The 23,095-nt window shown below is 38.1% G+C and overlaps 1 protein-coding gene across 4 annotated transcripts in view; it reads right to left on the bottom strand.

The window, feature by feature from the left end:
- FUBP1 (far upstream element binding protein 1) overlaps positions 1-23,006 on the bottom strand; it is a 33,695-nt gene extending 10,689 nt beyond the window's left edge. Inside the window, exons 1-21 of one of the 4 annotated variants that reach the window (XR_009418952.1) lie at positions 22,820-23,006; positions 21,704-21,794; positions 19,803-19,841; positions 19,416-19,455; positions 18,579-18,628; positions 18,417-18,488; positions 18,053-18,110; positions 17,431-17,593; positions 17,253-17,351; positions 17,068-17,169; positions 16,295-16,397; positions 16,110-16,210; positions 15,396-15,537; positions 14,493-14,653; positions 13,578-13,732; positions 13,418-13,497; positions 10,525-10,653; positions 9,841-9,915; positions 5,327-5,472; positions 3,694-4,954; positions 275-2,833 (exon numbers count right to left, since the gene is read on the bottom strand). Coding sequence is in view for 3 of the 4 variants with exons in the window: in XM_059477895.1 (XP_059333878.1) it covers positions 4,946-4,954; positions 5,327-5,472; positions 9,841-9,915; positions 10,525-10,653; positions 13,418-13,497; positions 13,578-13,732; positions 14,493-14,653; positions 15,396-15,537; positions 16,110-16,210; positions 16,295-16,397; positions 17,068-17,169; positions 17,253-17,351; positions 17,431-17,593; positions 18,053-18,110; positions 18,417-18,488; positions 18,579-18,628; positions 19,416-19,455; positions 19,803-19,841; positions 21,704-21,794; positions 22,820-22,933 (1,929 nt within the window). In the remaining variant the exon portion in view is untranslated. Of the gene's footprint in view, positions 1-274; positions 4,955-5,326; positions 5,473-9,840; positions 9,916-10,524; positions 10,654-13,417; positions 13,498-13,577; positions 13,733-14,492; positions 14,654-15,395; positions 15,538-16,109; positions 16,211-16,294; positions 16,398-17,067; positions 17,170-17,252; positions 17,352-17,430; positions 17,594-18,052; positions 18,111-18,416; positions 18,489-18,578; positions 18,629-19,415; positions 19,456-19,802; positions 19,842-21,703; positions 21,795-22,819 lie in introns of those variants that run through there. The other 3 variants (XM_059477895.1, XM_059477896.1, XM_059477894.1) reach the window with 3 other exon arrangements.
- Between the last annotated feature and the right edge of the window lie 89 nt (positions 23,007-23,095).

The raw sequence follows: 23,095 nt of genomic DNA, 5'->3' as shown, positions 1-23,095 counted from the left end.
TCAAGTACTTGTGTATAGTACTGTGGCTGAATCTGCTTTCTTTCTACAGTTACCTGCTGCAAGTCACTCTCTGGCCTCATTAACAAAGGGTAACGAGCTGCACGGTGTTTTGAATTAGTATTTACTCTAATAACTACATGAACATTTAACTTCATTTTTTGTGGGTGATAGTCATTCACAGAAGTACAGGTTGATACAATAATTTTGCTCTGAAGCTGTAAGCTCAAAATAACAAAGGCAGGGATAGGAGCATAAAAAAAGACAAAACCATTGCTATTATTATTCATCAGTTTACATTTATTGAGAAAAACCATACAAAACCATTATACAGTTAATGTGTACCCATATTACATACAATGTCAATGCAAGCTCAAAACCACATTTTTGTAAAGCATTCAATTTACCTCAAGTCCAAGCTGCATCTCCCTAAGACACTGTTCCCATCACAGTTGCCTTTTAAAGCCAATCTTCTGTTTACACACGGGTAGTTTCTGCAGAGAACACTTTTCTCAGGACGAAAAGGCATTTCACATGCACGCAAGAGAAATATTTGTGCATACACAAGAGTTTCATAAGCTAGTACTAGGGAAGAGGGAATCCTGTCAACTGTTTGCTTTCTTAAAAGCCCAGTCCTCCCTTCCTCCCCCCACTTCTGGAGAAAAAGTAAAATGGAAAAACTTTTAGCATGCAATGGAAAACTTAAGAATTACTCTGGAAAGAAATGGGGAGAAACAGTTTCTACCATCCAGTAAAATATCACTAGTATAAAGATGAAATAATTCAAGATAGGCTGTGCAAGTGAATCGTGATCCTATCTGCCTGACAAGTGAAACAGATGACTTACAATAAAGCCACCCGAAAGAGAATCCACCTGGTATCTTATTCAATGTCCTAATTAAGTATAGGCTGCAGAAAGTGATATGAAAATTCTTTTCCTACTTGGAACATAATGCTTGCTTTTAAAACTTTTCTTCTCTTCACATTCACTGTGGGACACTAAGAGGTGATGGGTGGGGTAAGCAGGAAACATTTCAAGACACCTTTTGGACAAGTCCACTGCATTTCTAAGCAAATTCAGTTATCTTTTTTGCTACTGGGGTAACTCCAATAATCTACTGCTGTCCCAGGAACTCTGAGTTTGGAGACAAGAGTTGAAACAGAAAAGGAACACGGTGCTCTGCACAGACCAGCATGCCTGTAAGCCCTGCAGTGAGAAAGCTGGAAGCCAATACACCTCAAATGCTACACAGAAGAAATCTCACCTTCCACACTAGCAACATCCCAATACACTGGCTTTTTCTTCTCTATCTCCTCCCACAGGCTAAATTAGCAACTGAAAGACTGTTCAAGATATTTCAGGAGCAACAGTTGAAGGAAAAAGTACCATGTAAAAAGGAAGTGAACAAATGACTCACCCCCACACTAAATCCACAGTATCCAAATGGTACACACCTACCCTCTTCTCACATCAAAAATGAAGTTACATGTTAAGCTACAGATGAAATACTAAGTGGCTTGAGAAACTGAATAACAACTATTAATTCAGTTCAAAAATTAGCTTGACTGTTTAGAAGAATATAAAGTAAAACAGATGGTTTATATTATTAAATCACAGTTTAAAAAACTTTAACAGATTATGGAACATTAATGGTCAAACAAAGAATACTTTAAAGAATGAAAAGTGATCAAAACAAAAATTATACCCTATATCATTATGTATGGGATACATTTCAAATCTGTTATGCTTTTGCCAATTTTACCTTCTACATGGAGCCCTTCTACGGTCCATGCTCATCGGCTCACCAATGGCATACACTCAAAGGATTCCTCTTTACTGGTAGTAACTATCTCAGGACCTGATTCTATGAGCTATGATTTGGTGCTTGCAGCATCTTCAGCACTGTGTGTGAAAATGAAGGCAGTATTTTTGAATATTTTTCTTTGATGTACAGATAAGCAGGACTTTTGAAAGAGGAGCAGCACATTTTAGAAGCAGAATAATGAACAAAAACCAAACAGATGCTGCTTTATGTTAAGCTAAAAAAAACCAACAACAAAAGCTCAGAATAAAAACCTGTACCAGACCATCTGTAAGACATTTAACATTTTATACTATCAAAATATTCAGCAATTCAGTTAAAAATATCAAGAAACAGCATACACTGACTGCTATAGCGATAAAATATTATTTGCTGTACTGTTAACTGGTGCTCATGCTTTTTCAGTTAAAACATACTCATCTCAAACTGCAAAATCTCTTGTCCTACCATGTCAAGTATTAATAAGCAAACTCCACTAACACACTAGAACTGTAAGACAAGTTATCAAGTTCAGTGATAACAACAAGAAGTCATTCTTCACATTTAGGTCTTATGGATTAATGGGAATAGTGCCCTATCATAAAAAAAACATTTGTGAAGGCTGTTGACATTTCTAACCAAAGCAATTCCTGCACATTTTAAAGGTTTTGATTCTTTAATTGCAACAATTATCTATTTGGGTAAAATAACAAAAATTACTTATTCTGATCAAGTTCAATTACTGCAATCTAACATTCTTTTCTTAAAAAAAAAAAAAAAAGAAAAAAGAAAAAAATACATATTGACCTAGAAATATAAACAGTTGTTTAAAAACTTAAGATTTTCCACTCAAATGGAACCGTGAGTAACAATGCATTTGGGGAAGCAGCAGATTGCTTTTCAATACACAACCACAAAGATCTCACAGGGACAACATTAATGTACTGAAATATATTAATTTATATACTTCCTTAGGTTGTGCTTACCTGTTGCTTTTTTGCAGCAGAACCTAAGGTGGAAGGTCTGGGAAGGCACTGTGAAGTATAAATAATTGCACTGTTTGCAATTAATAAAGATTTTATACCTTAAATGAATCAAAATCAACAGCCTCCATTTTGCGAATGATAAAGAATCCAGTGAATTTAATTTTGCTCACTTTAGTACATAATAAATGCACCATTCTGTAAGGTTATCTACAAAATACCATGCAAAATACCTGAACTATTAAACTTAATACCCTACACTAAAGATAGCAAATACTGTCCTAGCCTTCTTCAAGCTACCAGCAATTCCTAGCTTTAAAAGGATAAAAATAATTCCTTCTATTTCTACAGCACAATGCATACATTGCTGATTACCTGAAAAAACTACTTCAGTTTTCAAGCCTTAACTTTTACTTCTCTGTGCAGCCACCCTAAAAAAATTTAATTCTCAAAGCAACAACATGTGTTCCAAAAATTAAAGCAATTAACAGTTATAGAATTATTTAAAACATACCTACATCACTACATATCTGCAAACTATCTGGAGACAAAGACAACTCTGTCTAACAAGTGGTTCTCAAAGACTTCAATGTTATGATATGCATACTTTATAACACTGAATGACAGCTGTCTCATGAGTACTAATGAAAGAAACTCTTAGATAAACAGAAACATGATTTTCTTTAGCTATTGCTAGAAGTTTCAGAAATACTTACCCACAAAACTCAGATTATGTGTATGTATATATATAAGCAAACCTATGTTTCTGAATTAAGAAGCAATTATGATTTCCTAAGATACCAGCACTGTATTCCAACATAATATCACACAAGCACAGCATTTGCATTATGTGGAACATTGACAAAAAGATACTGTTGCAGTTCATCAATTTGTCATTCTGATGTACTTACAGTGCAATGCTCCTTGAAGGAACAATCAAGGATGATACACAGCACAGTCCTCCTCACCCCTATAGAGCTAGTTCTATACTGGCTGGATCAAACCTGCACTTCAACAGACAATGGCAAGACAGACTGTAGTGCATGTAGTCTAATATATGCAAAGAGCCAATAAATATGCAAAGAGCAAACACAGGATTTCAAGAGAATCAGCTTTTTAGTATGAGCATTAGAGCAATAAGAAGCTTCAAGTATATATAAAAAAATAATCAGTTGATTCAAATACTTGAATATTTACAAAAAGAGAAGTTATCTGCTCTGCAGGAAGTTCTCAACCACTCCCATCACTCAAACAAAACAGTGTTTTAAGGACAGACGCCATTTTTGTAACTACTATGCATTACCACATTGACTTTTCTACACTGAGTTTTGAAGTGGACTACTTTAAACTGAAGGCTTAAGCACATTACACTTAAAGTAGTTTTATACTAGTCTGAAAAAATCCATAGAATAGTTATGCAGGAACAGTTTTGAAGTATTCAATTAACAACAAAAGTTCTGTTATAACAGCTGCACAGGTCTGAAACAGTGGTCATGTATAAAAGGAAATTTCACTGTTAATGCAATGGAAGTATGCCAAAAGATCATCTTCTTAAACACATGCAGTTTTAATCAAGTAGAAAAAAAATTAAGGTATCGAGATTACTGGTGCTAGGCAGCAAAATACAATGAATGAAAGAGATCCTCCATCTACAGCTATTCTGCAAGAGGGGAAAAACATGCTAATGACAAGTTTTTAAACTCAGCAAGGCTTATGGGGGGGGAAAAACCCAACTCATTTGTGTAGCGGTACCTTGATTCAGCGTTGCAAATCAATCCTATAATCAATACTGCATATACCCACATATCCAACTTACCGACACAGGAGGTTTCATATTATTTATTGTAAAGCACAAAACAGGCATTTTAAAAGTGATAAAGTATACATTGAAAAAGTACATTTATATCACAAAGCATTGACCACATAATTGCAAATACATTTGCTGGAATGTGTACATCTACACTAATACTAAAAACAAACCATTTTTTCATTTCTACACAGAAATATTACCTCCTATCAGTAGTGATAGATATTTTGTACATTGTCAAAAACACTATTTTTTAAACCAAATTTAAGATCTTCATCAAGGCGTCTGCATCCATACATTTAACAAAGGTTTTTTCCCCCACACAATGAAGCAAATACTGTATTGTCCACTTCTTATTATTGGCCCTGTGCAGAAGAGATACATAAGAGATACACAAAAAGTTAAAGAAAATCCTTTAAATCGAGCTAACTCAGGAGTGAAGCCTTTAAGAAAGAAAAATTGGTTAATGTAAATGGTGGTGGCTTCTTGCATGGTTTTCAAAACCCTGGGAGGAGAAAGTTTTTCTTCTTTTTTTTAATAAAAGAAACAATCACCAAACATATGGATAGATACAGAACTCAAGTTATCAGGTAAACAAAGTCATCTACTCATTATTCTGATAGCTACTTTGCTAGAAAAAAAGATGCATACCCCAAAGGAACAAAGCAGGAGACATGCAAAAAAATATCTACAACCACTGAGACAGAAGCCAGCCAAAAACCACTTCAGGACTGTACCTGTGGTGCTGGAGGATGCTGTGGCATTCCCTGGGGACTTGTCTGAGCGTAGTACGCTGCCTGCTGCCGGTAGTACTCGGCCCACGCCGCGCTGTAATCTGGCTGCCCGCCCGGAGGAGCCCCAGCAGGGGCAGGCACAGCTTGACCTGCAAGGAATTGCAATTGCACAGCTTTGTTGTTGCAATAGAAATGAGAGAATCTCAACAAACATCACTTCGCAATATTCCTCCAAGGCTCTGAATAAACTTGTGGCTGCCTCTTTCAACCTAAACACTCATTCTATTACTTTAATGTAATGACTCCCATGTAAATCAAAATTAAGGACGGTTTTTCAGCCTCTTGATTCATAGTCATGAATCATGTTTAAAGCCTGCTGGCCTAAACAACAGTAGTATTTAAATACACACCAAGAGGCAAAACTTTTTGCAATCCACCTAGAGTAATTTTACCTTATTTTACAGACTGCATTCATTAGCTCAGCAGATGCCAATTCATTTACTTCCCCAATGCTGGCATACTTCATTCAATTTCAAAGTTATTGCAGGTTACATTTTTCAAAAAGTGCAATAATTTTTGTAAACATTTACTCCACTACAGAATACAGTCCTGAAATGTGCTTCCACACTTTGTGGAAGTTCTAATCTCTAGAAACAAGAGCATGTACAGATACACTCTCAAAGAGAGCTCAGAATTACCTCTCCTTTCAATATAATCAACTGACAGACTACAATCCCAGTGCCAGACTGATACACAGGGACTCTACAGCATACTAAAAAAACAAGCAAAACAATAAAAGAGAATTACAGCCAACCTTTTAGTTATGCTGCTCTTCTACAGGAGATCTGTCACAGACATCTTTACTTCCTTTTTCCTCCAACTTCAGAAACACCAAACACACCCCTCTTAGTACCACTAATCTTTACAATTTCGGAGAGGTGTTTTTGCAATTACCACTACAAAATGTGCAAGACTCCAAGCAAAGCAACACACTCTATATATCTGTCCACACACACTTGCAGGCACCCAAACAAAAGGGTTTTATATGTAAGGCTTTATTTCAAGTTTCCTGAACTTCCAAATCAGAACTTTTATTACTGTCCTATGAAACTTACTGATTTATATTCTTAACGGATTATTATTCAAATCAAAAGTTCTAGTCAGAATTAAGATATTACCAAAAAAACCACTACCTCTGCAATTTTTTTCTAAGATACTAGGAATAAAACCCTCAAACCCAATAAAAACAAATCACCACATCACATCACCCCACAGGAAATAAACCCAAGCAAAATGCAAACCTGCACCCTGTACAATTCCACATGCACCCAAACTGTCTATTCTGTTATGGATAGAAAGGGGCAGCTCCCACATGATGAGGGCTTAAAGTTTCCTGTTCTACCTGAAACCAACTCACTTTTTATTTGAATACAAGTCCACTGAGCAACTTTCTAAGGAACACGGTATCAGAAATTCTAAGGAAGTGTTTTCTAGAGTATCAGACTGAAGGTTGGCTTTGTTTAGTTGTTTTTCTTTAAATACTTAAACAAAGAATCCTAGCTACTCACACTATGCCTACACACGTGTAATCTTTTAATCCTCTCAAAAACAAAGTGTGAGCAGAGAATGTATTTGGCAAAGCATGATCCTGAAAATCATCAAAATACAACCTTTCATTTTCCAACTCTCCTTACAACTTAGTTTTTTCTACTTACACTGTAGGTCGGCTCTGAAGTCTATCCATCTTTTATTTTCATTTATACAGTAACGGAATTTCCAAAAAAAGTTACATTTTTTAAAATCTTTAGATCTGTTTTCACATTTTACAACTTTTAATGTACAACAGCTTACAATTTACACTTTTGATCAATTATTTTAACAAAAACTACCTTTAACAGGGTACACTCTTTCTAATTTCACCATTACTGTGAGATAATATCTGTACTTATAAATTACTGTCACCACAAGAGGAAACATGAGAAACACAGAACACATCCCCTTTAAGGAGGGCTGAGAAAGGAAACAACAGAGATTTTATAGTTCAACATTATCAAGGGTGATTCTAGTAAAAGTAAACTGCTTTGTTTCTTCTTTCCACTACAATGCTAAGCAACCTTTCAAAAACTCCTATTTTATTATTGAATCCTTTAACTGTATGTCAAGCCCACAATATATGGGAATGACTTTAAATAATAAAGTTAAAAATTCTGATAGTGGCATATGGATCATTTACTAATGATCATGACTTCATGTTTAAAGGGAACTGTTACCCATGAGAGACTTTTTGGAGTATTTGCTACTCAAAGCAGCAGCCCCTGAAACAAGGGTCTGAAAAGGGAGATGGACTTTGCCACTGTATTTCTGACTCAGGTTAATATTCAAGTCACTGTTCAGTGAAAAATACAGTGAGGTGTTCCCCATGACTAGCAAAGTCATATCACACCAGTAGGAAGCCACTTTGAAAATCCTATTATTGTTTGGATGGGCATATTCTGGAGTTTTTTAGCATTTTCAGGTCACTCATACTTAACTAAGTACAAGAAAATCCAAAACCCCAACTGCAATATCAATGGCAACTTGTTCAGCTTCCCACAAGGATTATCAAACCAGTTTTTTTCAGCAACAAAACCAGAACTGACAGGGCTCAGCAAGTCTGAATTTCAGTTCAGCTCTCCTTAACAATGTTTGGTGAAATCATTCATCTGTGTTGTGAAAAACCTGAGTCTTCAAAGAGCAAGTGACTTGTAATTGCCATCCTCTGGCACAAGTTCATGGGAACAGAAGTAACAGCACTACAGGAAGCACAAATGGTACTGGAAAGCCTGGAGAGCACCAGAACTTGCTGGTGGGCAGCCTTCTTGTCCATCAGGTCTTCTACTGACCTTCTACTGTTCATGAGGTGGGGAAAACTGCACCATTTAGCATTATGTCAACTCCAGCTGAACTCCTCTTTTGCAAGTGGCTTTGAAGATAAAGGGTATCTACCACAACAAGACTCTGCAGCAAAAAGTTCTCATGATTTTAAGTTAAGTTATGTAGGTCCAGCCATCAAAAGCTCTCCTTCAGGCAAACAACTCAATCTGAACTAGAAAAAGGAATTAAGATGAGAACTGCCCTTGTGTTTTTCCTCTTATTTGACTGTCTTGGCATTTTTCACATTTTACATTTAAGACCAACTATTTTTTATCTCCCAATGTGTTTTTTCCAACTCCTCTTTGGAATTGCTCCCATTAACTCTATTGCTATTTTTTAATCTGTGCAAGTGCAAGACTAGTGCAATCCAGACTCTGCTTTCCAAGACAGCAAATTAGAAAGATAGCAGAGAGCCTACCAACAAATTACATTATTTAAAAAAAAGTGAAAGCCACCCACAAGTCTGCATTTCAGAATGTGAGCCAAACTAAGAGAGACAATAAATTGAAAAGAAATAGCTGAATGAACCAGAAAGAAGAAAAATGGGAAGGCATATTATCTTAGAAATCACATGTTTGGGAGGTGTAATTTTCTTAGTCTGATACACAGCTGTTGAACTAAATACTCGTTATGTATTTTCTGTAGAATTGATCACTTATACTGTGCCAAAATAAAAAATAAAGATAGTTATGTCTTGGCAAAGCGTTATCAATACTGCAGAAGGCTGGTAAGAGGAATTATGCATGTTATTGATCTTAAATCTGAATGCTTTTAATATTCCATGAGAAAACAGTGCAGTAGGAAGATGGCAGAACAGGCACCAAACCCTCCCCTGCAAACAAAGATTGATCCCAATGGTGCTGTATGTGTAGTCAGAGACACTGGGGAAGCTCTGGCATTCCTGTGTGTCCTGCAGTATCCAGGGCAGGACACCACAGACAGAGCACAACAATGATTTAAAAGGTAATGACACCTTCTGCCACATACTTTCCTTATACACAAAATAATGAAATAATAAACCAGCACATTAATTTCAGTTTTATAAAGAAAGCTACCCACAACATATAATCTGCAGTTTAAAAACAGCTCTCAAGTGCTGCAAAGCAAATATTATTTTAAAAAAGGCACAGTATAAATGATAGCTAATGATGATGCTTTAGTATAGTAACTGGAAACACAGAAAGCAAAGCACAAGGAAAAAAATCATATGTAATCTGAAGAGAATTGGAAAACAATTACCAAACATAAAAAAGATAGCTTCATAAAGTAGGTAAAAGTGAACTTCAAAACAGAGGAAATGTACTTTATAATATTCAGAATGAAACATTTAAAAGTTGCTGTTTCCCAATGATCAAAGATATCTCATTAAGTCTTAAGCATTTTTGTAAAGCTGATTACTAGTCTGAGTACCATGAAGTGCCTAAAAACAACACAAAATTTCGTCTGTTTCTCGGCAGTATTTGGTTCAGAAGACATGACTGTGCATTTCATTTTTTTTTGGGGTAGAAGCCCTCATCTCATCCAGCAAAACAGACAAGTCTCCTAAAACATTCCACTGTGAACGTGGAACAGAAAAAACAACAGAAAACCCCCTGCACACTTACCCATTTTTTTGTAGTACTCCTCCCAGGCCTTGGTATAGTCAACCTGCCCTGCTGGTGCTGGATTTGGCTGATCTCCTGAGTTACATTAAAAATAGTTAAACTAAAATTACCGGGGTTTGTTTCACACATAATCCAAATAATAATCCACTGAAATATGTGACATGACTCAAATCTGATACTATAAACCTTTGTGGTACAAGCTACTACAATTACAAACTACTAGTAAAAGAAGACATGTTTTCAAGATTCAGGAAGTGCATACCACTGGCAATTCAAAATACCAAAATTCAAGTGGTAAGCCTCAGCCAGGCACAAAAATTAAAATTATACAACTACATACCACAACTGTAATTGTCCTAAACCCACTGGAAGTGATGCAACCATTTAAGGAAATGACAATCAACAGCTTAGCTCATTACATTTTTATTTATGACTGCTCTGTGTAGTCATTAAGTCAGCCCACATTGCAGCAAAATTCTCCCTGGAGTATATTCCAAGATAAATACATGACCCTTGTTACTACTGAAACTGTGAAAAGCAATATTGAAAGCTACAAGCAATAGTTTTCCAAGAAAACCAGCTGGATAAAATAAATTTACCTGACACAGGAGGACAACAATAAAAAAGAATGGGGTATTTACATCTCCAGCAATGAGAAATGTGTCCCTTTCACTCAATATCTACCTTGTCCATTGGTTTGGGTTGTAGCTGGTCCACCAGGAGGGGCTGCAGGTGGTGGCTGTGCTTGCTGCTGGTAATAGTGAGCATAATAAGCTGCCCACGCTGCTGAATTGGGATCTGTTCCTGGCTTACCTATGAAAACAGAACAGAAGCATTTATAATAGCACTACTATGAACAGAATGCTGCCCTCAATTAATCCTGTCCTAGGCATTCTTATTATCCTCCAAGGAAAAATCCATCTAAACAAAATATCCATGTACATCCTTCTAGTATTTTTTCTTTCTAGCATAAACTTTTGATCAGGTTTAAGACCAATGTACTATACAAACTGTACTTTCATAGAGCTGGAGAGATAAAATAACTTTAGAACCTTTACTACTACAATGCCACTTATTAATCTTACATATGGTAAATAGAAACAGATTTTTAAAGTTTAAATAAACAGTCATGTCAATAAATGGCAGCAGCAATGAATCACTCTAGCACCAAAGGATTTCAGTGGTTTTACTTTTGTTAGAACCTCACGCTAATGACACTGGCACCGGTGGAGGAGGCATGCCAAATACATATTTCTGAAACAGAAGAATACAAGACTTACTAGGTGTTTGCAATGCTTGTCACTTAAACTTTAAGGTAACAGTAAAATAGAGAAACACACAGCATTTTAAGAACCTGAATCCACATACATGGCTTTGAAGCATCACTGTTTACTTACAACTTTTTAGTATAAAAAAATAATAGAAACAGTTGCATCTATCTCCATGACTCATTATTCATCTACATCTAGGTAGGCCAATGATGCTGCTTCCTAGGGTTTTATTGCTCTGTTTCTCACACTTTAGGAATGGCTTATTCTTGCGGATCACAGATTAATTACAAGATTGGCAATTGACAATACCTGAAAATCTACTATCAGACAAAATAATACATTTTACACATCCAGCATATAATTGCAAACAGTATTTGCAGTCTTAAAGAATAAAAGTATCTGCAAAGAAACTCATCCAAGTGAGGAGAGAATTCACAAAAGGACATGGACAGAACTGACACTTTAGAGTAACTATACATGGGAATGGAAATACAATCCTCCCTAAACATGAAACAGGTAAGGCAGTGAGCAATGGAAGATGAAGAATTCCCCTGAAAAATGCATTCAAGAAGAACCCAGAGCAACAAATTAATGCTAAACGAAATCCTGTGACAAAAGTCAGATATAATCACTCCAAATGCACACAGAAAAAATGTTAACACTCTACTTTCTGTTTAAATTGCACTACTTCCATCAACAATAGTGGATTTAAATTAACACTTCCTATATTCTAAGGTTACCTGCAAATATCAAACAAGCCATTGCTCAATTCCTCCCCCTCCTCCTTAGCTACTTCTCTAGAGTAGAAGAACACAGAGCTGGGTTCATTAATTTCCAAAGAAATTTGACTGTAGTAACTAGCTCCACTTTCACATGACAAGGGCAAGCACAGTTCTGGAGAAAGCACCTCTGAAAAAAGTACTGAAATAACCCATTTGTTACACTGGAATGAGTAACTAAGTGAAAACTGTAGAAAAATCATTCAAATAAATGCTAGTCAAAAGAAACACCAACTTCAACTGCACATATGAGAACTTCATTAGATTTTGAAGAGAAGTGTTCATAAAAAACAGTTACAGAATCATCAAGATGACATCAAGGGAGTATTTGCCATTGTTTCTTACCCAGCCTTTATGTAGAGAAGTGAAGAGTAAAAAAGGTGGTGTGAAACAGGCTGTAGCTTTTCAGCAGTGGTTTTGCATGAAATACTTTGCTATGCTGATACTGAGTCACTTTGAGCCATTCTACTTCTAAATGAAGTCAGCAGCATTTTAAACACTGAACTGAGCACATGCAGAGCTACCTTGTGCAGAAGTCTGGGAACTAAAACCAGCAAGGGCTCTTTGCAAAGAGATAACGTGATACAGACATGGAGTCCCTTCTCCACTAACAGAATCCATGGCAGGAACAGTGGCTACCATAAAATATCTGTCATTGATAACATAAACAGAATTGAGATCTTTTGGCTCAAATTGTGAGGAATTACAATTCCACCTCAAACCAATGAGGTACAACAAACTCAAGCATCTAGCCTTACCATGCCTTCTGTGGCTGATGTTCCATTTCCCCATATCCTCTAGTCCAACCAAAGGATGTAAACTTTAAGAAAAGCAGGATGCTACAACTTTGGAAGTTGTACTTAAGTAAGAACTCCCAATCTCGACAAAGATAAACAGAAATAGAAGAAACAAATTCTACAAAGATAGGTTTCAGAAGAAAATACAAAACTATGATAAGCAAAAGCTCAAAATACACAACCCTAACTAGTTTTACTCTATTAACAGCAATTCACCAAGGTTTTAGCCCTCAAAAGGTAGTCAACAAAATACACTGGAGCATCAGACTCTTAAAATTGTAATAGAACAAAACCTAGAAATATCATAGCATTTACTGCAAAAAGACAAATCAGTAAAGACTGTTTAAAATAAAATACAAAAGTCATTTACTATTAAAGACAGCCTTACTACAGAACTTTATGCAAAAACATTGATTTTAAGAAAACTGAATTGCACAAAATCAGTGAACCAAGACTTGCAAAAAGTATCATAAATAGTGATGCAGTATCAGTAACATTTGTAAAAAAACATACTCCAACTGTAACAATTAAATTTCAACATTTCACAAGGCACATATGGAAAGTGCAAAACATAAGTAAAGTGACAATCAGTGAAAAAAAGCCAGAAAAAACAGGAGCTTTTCAGCTTTAGGAGCGTAACACAAGTAACTGTACGATGCATATACTTGTAAGGACAGAATGGATGTACCTGACATATTCCAACACTACAGCACAGCTGTGCATTTCTTACCTGGGTCTGGTGGGTTTGGTGGCTGCCAGTGTGGATAAGCATTTCCCCATCCCTGTGGAGCATATGGAGCTGGAGGACCACTAGAAAAGATCACACCCACAGTGAGAGGCAGCCCCAGGGCCACCCCACACAGAACAAAGTCAGCTGAGGCAATACTCACTGAGGGGCAGGACCAGGAGGGCCTGGGTTGTAAGGAGCTGGGTTGTATGGTCCCATGGGAGCACCAGGACCTGGTGGCCCAGGAGGTCCATGTGGGCCAGGAACAACACCATGGGGACCATGGGGAACCGGGGGACCCAATGGATTCACTGGACCCTGTAACAAGGGTGGGACACAGATGAAAATACACCTTGAGAATCTCTATTTTTCAGCATTTTAAAAGCATTTGTCTAAACACTCAAAGAACATCTAAAAGGTTTGATTGGTTTTAAAGACAGTTCCCTGCATAAAACAGGCTACTTAAAGTTTGATTAGGCTTAGAGGTAGTTAGAGGCAGCTGTAGCAGTAATAGCAACTAAAAAACTGCATTTATTTCAGCTCCTTCTTGAGAAAGTAAAGGATTTTACAAAAAAACCCACAGATTTTTCCACAAGTTGCACTAAACTCCCCACACTCGAACAAGACTATCAGTTTTAAAATAAATCAATACATCTAAACTTGACTAACTAAACCTGCTTTTAAGATTAGGCACAAAAAGCCTCTTGTAAATTTAATTACATGCACACACACAGGCAAACAAAAACACTGTGAAACTGAAAGTGTAACTTTGACAAGAACTTTACCCAAACATAACTGGACTGAAAAACAAAACATGTCACTAACATCTTTGAACTTAAGAATTTTTTCATATACACAGAATTGGCATTTTCAAGAGCACACTGTATGATGCCGAAGAGATAAACGGTTTCCATTTCAATATTTTGTTACTTTAAATCCAGATGACCATTATTATCCATTTATTATCTGATTAATTTAATCTGGGAAGTGAAAGGAAAGAAATCTCCACAAAGGAGACTTGCTTTCTGCTCCGTTTAGCTCTAACAATAAACAAAAAAGCAGTCAGTTCTCCACTCACTCCAATCTTTTCCTCTATAAGTTGTCTTGCATAATCTATTTGCTGGGGTGTCCCACGGATAGTAAACATCTTCATGTTTGGATCTGCATTAGGTGGAGGATTTCTCTGAAGTTCTATTCTAGCACCAGACTGTTGGCTTATACTTTTAATAGTTTCACCACCTGCAATGCAATACGGAGTTTTTATGAGGTGCATCAAAGCAAAAAATACTGATTCATATCAGAGAAAAAGTCAACTGCATGGAAGCCAAAAAGACATGAAAAGGCACCTATTCTTATGAGCTGTTCAAGAACATTCCAACAACTCAAATAAAATCTCTTCAGTGCAGCACAGAGATTTAATGGCAATAAATAAGTAAAATAAATTTTTAAATGGTTATAAAAAAAATACTCAGAAATGTCAGTAAAGAATTCCTACAATCTTGTATATATTTTTTATTTATGTAAACATCTAATATTAAACATTAATGACAACTGACACACATGGTTATCAGTAAATATAAACTTACAACCCAACCTCCCAATAAAAGGGGCAAGGAAGCCCAAATGACAAAAAAGCCCCACAGAGGTACTGGCCACAAAGTAACTGGCTCCTTCTCTTACAGGATCCAGAAAAGTTATGTGTACCATTAATATATACAAAGTCTCCAAAACAGGGGAAATTGGGCAATCAAAATTTTTTTAAAAAGTCATAGAATTACAAAATATTCTGAGTTGGAAGGGCCCCACAAAGATCACGGAGTCCAACTCTTTAAGGGAAAGGCCCATACGGGGACTGAACATATAAATTCAGCATTATTAGCATCAGACTCATCTTGCATCTCTGTAGCACGGCATTTGTCCAAACCGAGAAGCTGAGTGGTTTTTAAAGTAACATACAAGGTACACATATAAGATATATTACCTTTTCCAATGATTAATCCAGTTTTGCCAGTAGGGACAATAAAATTGAACTCCTGTAATCCACCAGGAGGCCCCATGTTCCAGTTGCCTTGGCCTCTACCCCGTCCTCGACCACCAGGTCCTGGCCCACCAGGGTTACCAGCCTAAAAAACAGCAGCAACAAATGAGCATGTTCTATAAAATTACTGCAAACAAATGCAAACAAGTTACATTACGTTATTGTTAAGAAATAACAGATTCACTACTCAAGTTTGGTAGTTGAAGCAGTACCTTTTATGGAAGGCATAAATTAAATTCTAAAAAATGTTCTGTACAATTCTGTATATGAAAGATGAAGGAGGAAAGGATAGAGAAGCAAGCAGAAATTTCATACAAAGATGTCATTTTTGTCTGCCTTCTGTAAATGCAGCAGTGGGGCCCATCTAACAACAAGCTTTTAAACACTGATTACAACCAAAAGTAAGAGCATATTAGCAATTAACACAAAACAAGGACCAGCTCTAAAATCAGACACATCAACAAATGCCATGACTTTGAATCAGCATGGTCACTTGCAAAACTGTAACTGTAAACATTCACATTCCAGACCAAACTTTGAAGTAGATTCAAATGGCACAACTAAATTATTTTTTCTAGTTACACACACTTTTTGAAAACTTTGGGTCTTTCCAGAAGGTGGACAGGAGATTTTAAACACTGAACAACGTTACCCAACCTGAACACTGCGAAGGAGATCTGTAATAATTTCTGCAGCATGCTGACATCTGTCAGGAGGCCCTGTGATCTGGGCTATTCTATCTGGAGTTGTTCCATCATCTGGAATAAAAACAAACTATTCCAGTATATGCAATTCAGTAAATTCACAGTAAAGTCACAAAAACTTATGAACCTGTTACAAACCTGGCTTGAACTGGATCCTAACACCAGCATCATTCTGGATCTTCTTAATCATCTCTCCATTTCTTCCAATTACAATACCTACAGCAAATCGTGGTATTGGAACCTAAAAAAAACCCCAAACCCAAACAAGATGTTGATGGCATAGATATTACTAAAAAAATCCACATAATGAAAGGGTTAGAGTTGTTAAGTAGGGCAAGACCAATGCCACTTCAGGCTTTTTAAAGGATGGATTTTTTATTATCAAGTCACAAGCCTAGCACATACTGGACTAAACCATTAAAATGAAAGTGATCCTATGCTTTAGAAGTTCTCATAGTGGTGGCAATTGCAGAGGATTTTATGCTTCTCAGAATAAAAAAAGAAAGAATTTATAGAGTATCTAAAAGGCAGATTCCAGCAGATGAAGCTTTAAGCCTCTCCCTGATGAAGTTACTAGCTTGTGACTTGCATTAACAGCTGGCCTTAAATAAGATCTGTAAAGGCCAAAGTCAATTTTCAATAATGTTGTAACATGATATACTTGACCATAAAATTTACTTGCTTACTTGATAAAAAACTCCAGCTACTTGAAATTATTCATAGCTGCTGGCAATGTAAAGTGAATGCTGCCCATCATTTTAGCGTTGTAAATTCAGCAATGACCAAGTAATACTTACATGCCACAACCAACTTTTGGAATCTGGTTAAAAGCTGTCAGTGGTATTACCCAATTTAACATTTCAAAGTGAACATCTCAAAATACAGTGAACAAGTTTTTCAACCATGCTTACGTCTATCCCTTCATTTCCTCCTATTCTTGACCCATATTCGTTGCGCACCTCTCTAAAGCCACCTTGGTCACGAATTAACTCCAGCACCATTTCCTTGGCTTGCTAAAAGAACAACAGAAGTTTGTTCAGGTACTGCAACATCCAAACAGATTTTAAAATGCATTTAATTGTGAGGCACTTCTTACCTGAACTTTATAAGGGTCTCCAGTTATCCTAAGGGGCTTGTCTGCACCAGTGTTCTGTGGGCCATCCTGAATCATGACCATTTTGACACCTGCCCGCTCCTATTTGACAAAAGGGAGGTCAATACTCACTCAAACCCACATTCAGAACCATCATATTTAAAAGATGACACATATATACCTGTAATTGTTTAATTGTCTCTCCACCTTTCCCAATAACTAATCCTGCTTTACTTGCTGGAATCATAATTTCTTGGACTGCATTTCCAGGTCCATCACCATGATGAAATCCAGGTGCAGGTCTTCCCTTTTCAACTATCTGATCAAGCAATCTTTTTGCTGACCTGTGAAAGAAAATACACATTCATAAATGTGCATCCCTGCAAGTATCTCTTGCCCCTATCTATTCTGCTTGGCAATTTTTAAAATTTGAATAGTGTCTGCAAAAGAATTATGGCTATTATCACTAAGAAATATGAAGCAATCTCAATCAATCTGCAAAAGTAACTTAAACTAACTGCAAAATAATAAAACCACCCCAATACTGGAATTTAAAAGATGGTCCTTTACCAATTGTATTTAATGAAGTTACCTCCTCAAGGTCCTTGAACACAGTTACACTCATCAAAGCTTAATTCAGAACAAAAGCTGCTGCTTGATTCAGCATGCAAAGTAAGGACATTTGTACTTGTATCCACTACAACAACGGACAAAAGCAAGTATACATTCACCACATGTGTCAGGTCAGCTGCCATGAGAGTAAAATCATGATTACAGTCCTGATATCAGTTAAAAATACTTACTGAACAGACTCTGGTGTCCCAGTTAGCATACACGATCTTTCAGGCAGGCCTCCACTATCTGCAAACATAAAATAAAGCCAACTTATCAGCAGTGTTAAATCAGAAAGAGATTATGAAATTAACCATAATACACAAACTACTGGATTTTCATACTCAATGAAGTGGAATAATCATTGTATCCCATTTTGCATTTCTTTAGCCCATCACAGTCATGATTAGCACAAAAAAGTTCACTTGTATCTTAAATGAAGGTTCAGGCAATGAGAAGCAATGAGAAGCAATGAGCAATCTTCTGGACCTCCTACCAAGCACCTCCCCATTCCCCCAGACAGACAATTAAACCCCCCACATAACAAACAGTTACCAGGTGCAATCTGTATTTTGCAGCCAGACTCCTGCTGTATGCGTGAGATCTGCTCTCCACCTCTGCCAATGACTTGGGGAAAGAAAACACAAAGGTGATTTGTACCAACAGCACCTGCCAACATCCCCCACCATGCCACATGAGCACAGCCCTGCTACTTACTGAATCCAACCATCCCATCTGGAACTTTGTACTCCTCTGTCATCACAGACCTACAGCCAACGGCAAACACAGCCATGACCATGCAGAGAACAAACCAGCATCACACTTACATTTATCCTCCCATTAAACTAAAGCAAGCTACTGCCCCACCATCAGCCTGGCTTACTTGCCTCCCAGTAACTTTAAAAGTCATTACGCAAGCACGGTTCTACATAAGCTGACAATACACAGAAAAAAACCACAAAAAGTTTAAGTGTTGTACAAATCAGTCAGAAGTTTCCTTCACTCTCTTCATTAACAGACATGCAGTACAGAAAAGGTTACTTTTCTGCAGCATTTTAAGTTTCATCTGTATATCATCAAAGGATGTTGCAAATTTTGGTATCTCAGAAGTGTCCAAAGCAAAAGAGTAACATCTGGATGTAGTTGTTTAGGTAAGAAATGAGTGGAGAAAACAATGAAGTTGTAGTCTGAATTATTTTGTTTGGTTTTAGGTCATTCAGCTTTGCTTTTTGTTTACAAGATGCCATCACCTTTCTAAACTTCAGATCTGCTTCCAACTTCTAGCTATGCTACATAGGCTGAAGTAGAGAAATCAGCCAATATATTTTTCTTTTATTGAGCTCAATCCACAGCCTAGGCCGTGGAGAAAGAAAGGGAGAGCAATGTAGGTACATTTTAACTGTCTGACTTGGGACTTGCTAAAGCTGAACTTCAACAGATCATAAAAACACAGAATAAATGCTTCATGTGTTGATACTATTTTTTCAAAAAAATTGCTTGGAACTGCTTTGTTTCAATAAAAATTCTCTGTAAGATGCAGTGTAAAACCCTTACCTTTGCTGCTGATGCATCGGTGGTAGCTGATTTCCAAAAGCTATAAACAAACATTGTTAAAATTAAATTCAAACAAGTGGTACAGCTTACAACTAAGCATTTCCTTTGATAACAAAACTCAATTGTATCAAACTAACTTCAGTCCAAGTTTACTTTTAGGAAGTGTTATCAAAAGGTTTAAAAGCTATAAAGACTCCCTATTGTTGCTACCCCCACTGTCAGTTTTACCAAGCAGACTCGTGCTGCCTCAACAATGCAAGACAAACCCCCAGCCACACTCTGGATCTCCCTTATTCAAGTGTCACCTACCAGAACACTTTCAAACTGTTGTTCTGACAATGTTACACTTGTTTAGGTATTTTTGGCAACAAAATAAAATTTACTTACAGTCATTCTGGGGAGCAACTTTCTTAGCATCTGGTTGATCTGCAAAATTAAGATTTTTTAAATTTTTTTTGCCAAGAAATTCAGGAACTCTTTAAGCCTTTTAGTGTGAATAGTAAATTTCCAGTGCATTTTAACCCCCTTTTTTTTTCCTCTCTTTCTTTTTCCTCCTCCAATTTCAGGGAGTTGATCATCTGAATAAAAGAAAGAATCTGACGAGCACTCAGCACTTGGTTAGTATAGCTGAAAAGGTGTTAGGTTTTTCCATGTGTCTCTCAGTTTAACAAAAGGCAGCTTTCAGAACGCACTGTGTGTAGATAGCTCACAGATACCCAGTCACTGAAACTCAACTAAGACAAGGAACAAAGTCCAGCTTTGTTGGCTGCTCAAGCTAATGATGCTTCTATAGTAAAAAAAGAAAAAAAAAAATCAAATCCATACAAAAATCAACAATAACTTAAGAAATAATTCAGACAATGACCACAAATCTAGACCAAATATCTGAAAATACAACAGTATCACATGGCAATGCAATCTCAATCTGAACGCTGATATGAAATCCCTATCCAAATATCAAGCATTTCATAGTATAAAACTTCAAAAAAAAAAAAAAAAGCAGATTCACAGTAACTAGATCACTACTGTCCAAATCCTCTCTGTACAGTAGAGAAATAAAAGGCATCATGAACCTGTATCTGTAAAAATAACACTTCAGATGCTTCCTTCCCACCCCAAAATAAAGGCTACATGAACCACCATAATTTATATGCAGCAAAAACTCAGCCACATATTCCAAGAAATATTTGTGTCAATCCAGAAAGATCCACTAGTTTATGTCATGTTTACATACTAAACACAGGTAATAAATAAAAATTCCTGCCTTTAAAAGGAGAGGGCATTCCCTCCCAGTGTGTTGTACTGCTCGGACTTGTCCAAGAGCCATCTACACATAAAATAAAAAGAATACATTACATATATCATCTGAAGCATCATTAGCTCATTTTTGTATATTAAAAACCTCACCTTTAATAGAAAAAAACCCTTTACTGTAGGACACAAGAAATCCTGATATAAAGCCTTAGTTACATTCTGTAGACTGAGTTTCAATCCTCTTAAAAGAAAAAAAAAAAAAAAGGCATTTCTCTTTTGTGAGACCTATGAGAACATTTCAGCAAGTTCAAAGATTTCTTCCTGTAATTTAGATAGGATTTGGTGTGTACATTAACCATATCAAACCCTGCTAAGTTCAAAGTGGATGCTCTGTAAGAGACAGAAGAGGACACACACACATGTCAGGAGAAAATTTACTGCAGTGCAAGGCAAATCGAAAAAGCTGCAACAAGTCAGAGGATTTAAGCATGATCTTATCAGGGTTCACACGTGCTGTAGGCTGAACTATTACCCTATACAAAAGTGTCTTCAAGGTAGAAAATTCACTTCCCTGTGTTTTTTAAAATCCTATGCTTTTACAATGAAATGCATTAATACTTTTATCTGAAACAGTGCAGTAATGCAGCTAATGAAACAATCCAGCACTTCCTGCCCTAATTGCAATTTATGAGTTGTAACCAATCCCACAAAACCACAAAAGACTTCAATGACACCTGCATAGGCATTTTGCAACCTGAATATTTCTGTCCCTTTCCCCAGCATGCATTTTTCTATTTGCAGCACTTAAACCACATTTAAAATACTGTAAAATAGTCTTACATTCACTTCAGGTTACAGCACAACGATTTAAAACTTCCCCACTAAACCGAAAATGAAAAAATATGTCATGATCTAGAGGGGAACAAAATGTTTTAATGCTCTGCTATGGAAAAAAAACCCCGCATCCACAAACAATCTTTCTAGCACAGTGGCCATGCGCCACGAAAAGAAATGCAGCAGGAATGAGTGCGTACCTCCATCCTCGAGAGGTCTTTTCTGCCCTCCATAACCGTAGTCGTTTGAATTCATTGCTGTGCCAGCATCTCCTCCAATTTTCGCTGCAATCTAAACAAAAGGCAGATGTGAGCCAAGGAAAAAAAGTAATTAATTCGGCCCATGTTAATTCCACGTTTTCTAAAAGATTTCAGGGATTTAAACAACGCGCAATAAAAAGACCCCAAATCATTAAACAAAAGGCCAAAACCAGTTTTTTTCATAGAGGTTTTCTTTTGCGATTTAAGGACTTGTGCTCATACTTCAGCAGCAAAGCCGCCTCAATTGTCCTCACCTACAAAAAAAATCCCAACCGAAAACTTGGCCTTGAAACACCACAACCTTTTTCCTACACGGGAATTTTCTTTCTCTACGCTTTCTTCGCCAAACACCGCGGTATCTCACGGCAAGGCCTCACCGGCCAAACAATTTCAAAACCCGACCACACCGCGTCCTCGAATACTGCCAAAACCGCGACCGCTTATTAACAGGCAAGGCGAACATTTCGCCCGAGAAGCGACGAAAACACGGCCCGTGGTGCAGAAGCCGCAAATAAAGCTGCGGGATAAAAAGCTTCCGCAAGGGCCGCCCTGGCCCCGCAGGCCGCCCAACCGGTCCGAGCAGGCTGCGGGCGCCGCGGGCAACACAGCCCGGCCCGCGCCGCGGAGCCGCCGCCCTCCGCCCGTCCCTCCGCCGCGCCGGGCCCGGCCCGATAACGCGCCGCTACTCGCCCGTCGAGATTTGGCCTCCCCGCCGCCGGGGACGGAGCCCGCGGGGCCGCTCCGCTCACCGCCGAATGCCCTCGGGCCGCTCCCGGCGCCGTTCGCGGGCAATGGCGGAGCGGGGCCACAAATACCTCGCGGCCCAGGGCGGGCGGGTGGCGCAAAGGGGGCGTGGGGACGGGACAAGGCTCCCCCCAATTCACACTCACTCACACTCGCATACACACTGACACACACACGCGCACGCACACTGGCGGAGGGGTCCCGCTCCCCGCAGCCCAGTGCGCGGCGCCCTCACTGTTCGCTGTTCCCGCGGCTCCGAGACCGCGGCCTCCAGGCCCCGGGACCCCATTGATTCGATAGAGCCACACACACCTGCCTAGCCCTCTGCAGCGCGTCTTTAAAGGCATCGTTCACTCCTCCAGCCCCGCCGCCACCTCCCCCGGGCGCGCCCGCGGCAGGAGGGGGCACCGTGGAATAGTCCGCCATGGCCTCCCCGGCGCCGCTCCGGCCGCTGCCGCCGTCTGCCAAGAAAGAGAGAAAATGGCGGCGGGCGCGCGCCTTTCACATTCCTGCGCGGCATCGTGCTCGGGGGGAGCGCGCCGAAACCTCGCGAGATCTCGGGCGGGATTTCATTGTGGGCGCCGGAGA

The sequence above is a fragment of the Ammospiza nelsoni genome, chromosome 9, assembly GCF_027579445.1.
Source record: "Ammospiza nelsoni isolate bAmmNel1 chromosome 9, bAmmNel1.pri, whole genome shotgun sequence".
Taxonomy (NCBI): Eukaryota; Metazoa; Chordata; class Aves; order Passeriformes; family Passerellidae; genus Ammospiza; species Ammospiza nelsoni.
This window is presented reverse-complemented; position numbering and strand designations above follow the sequence as displayed.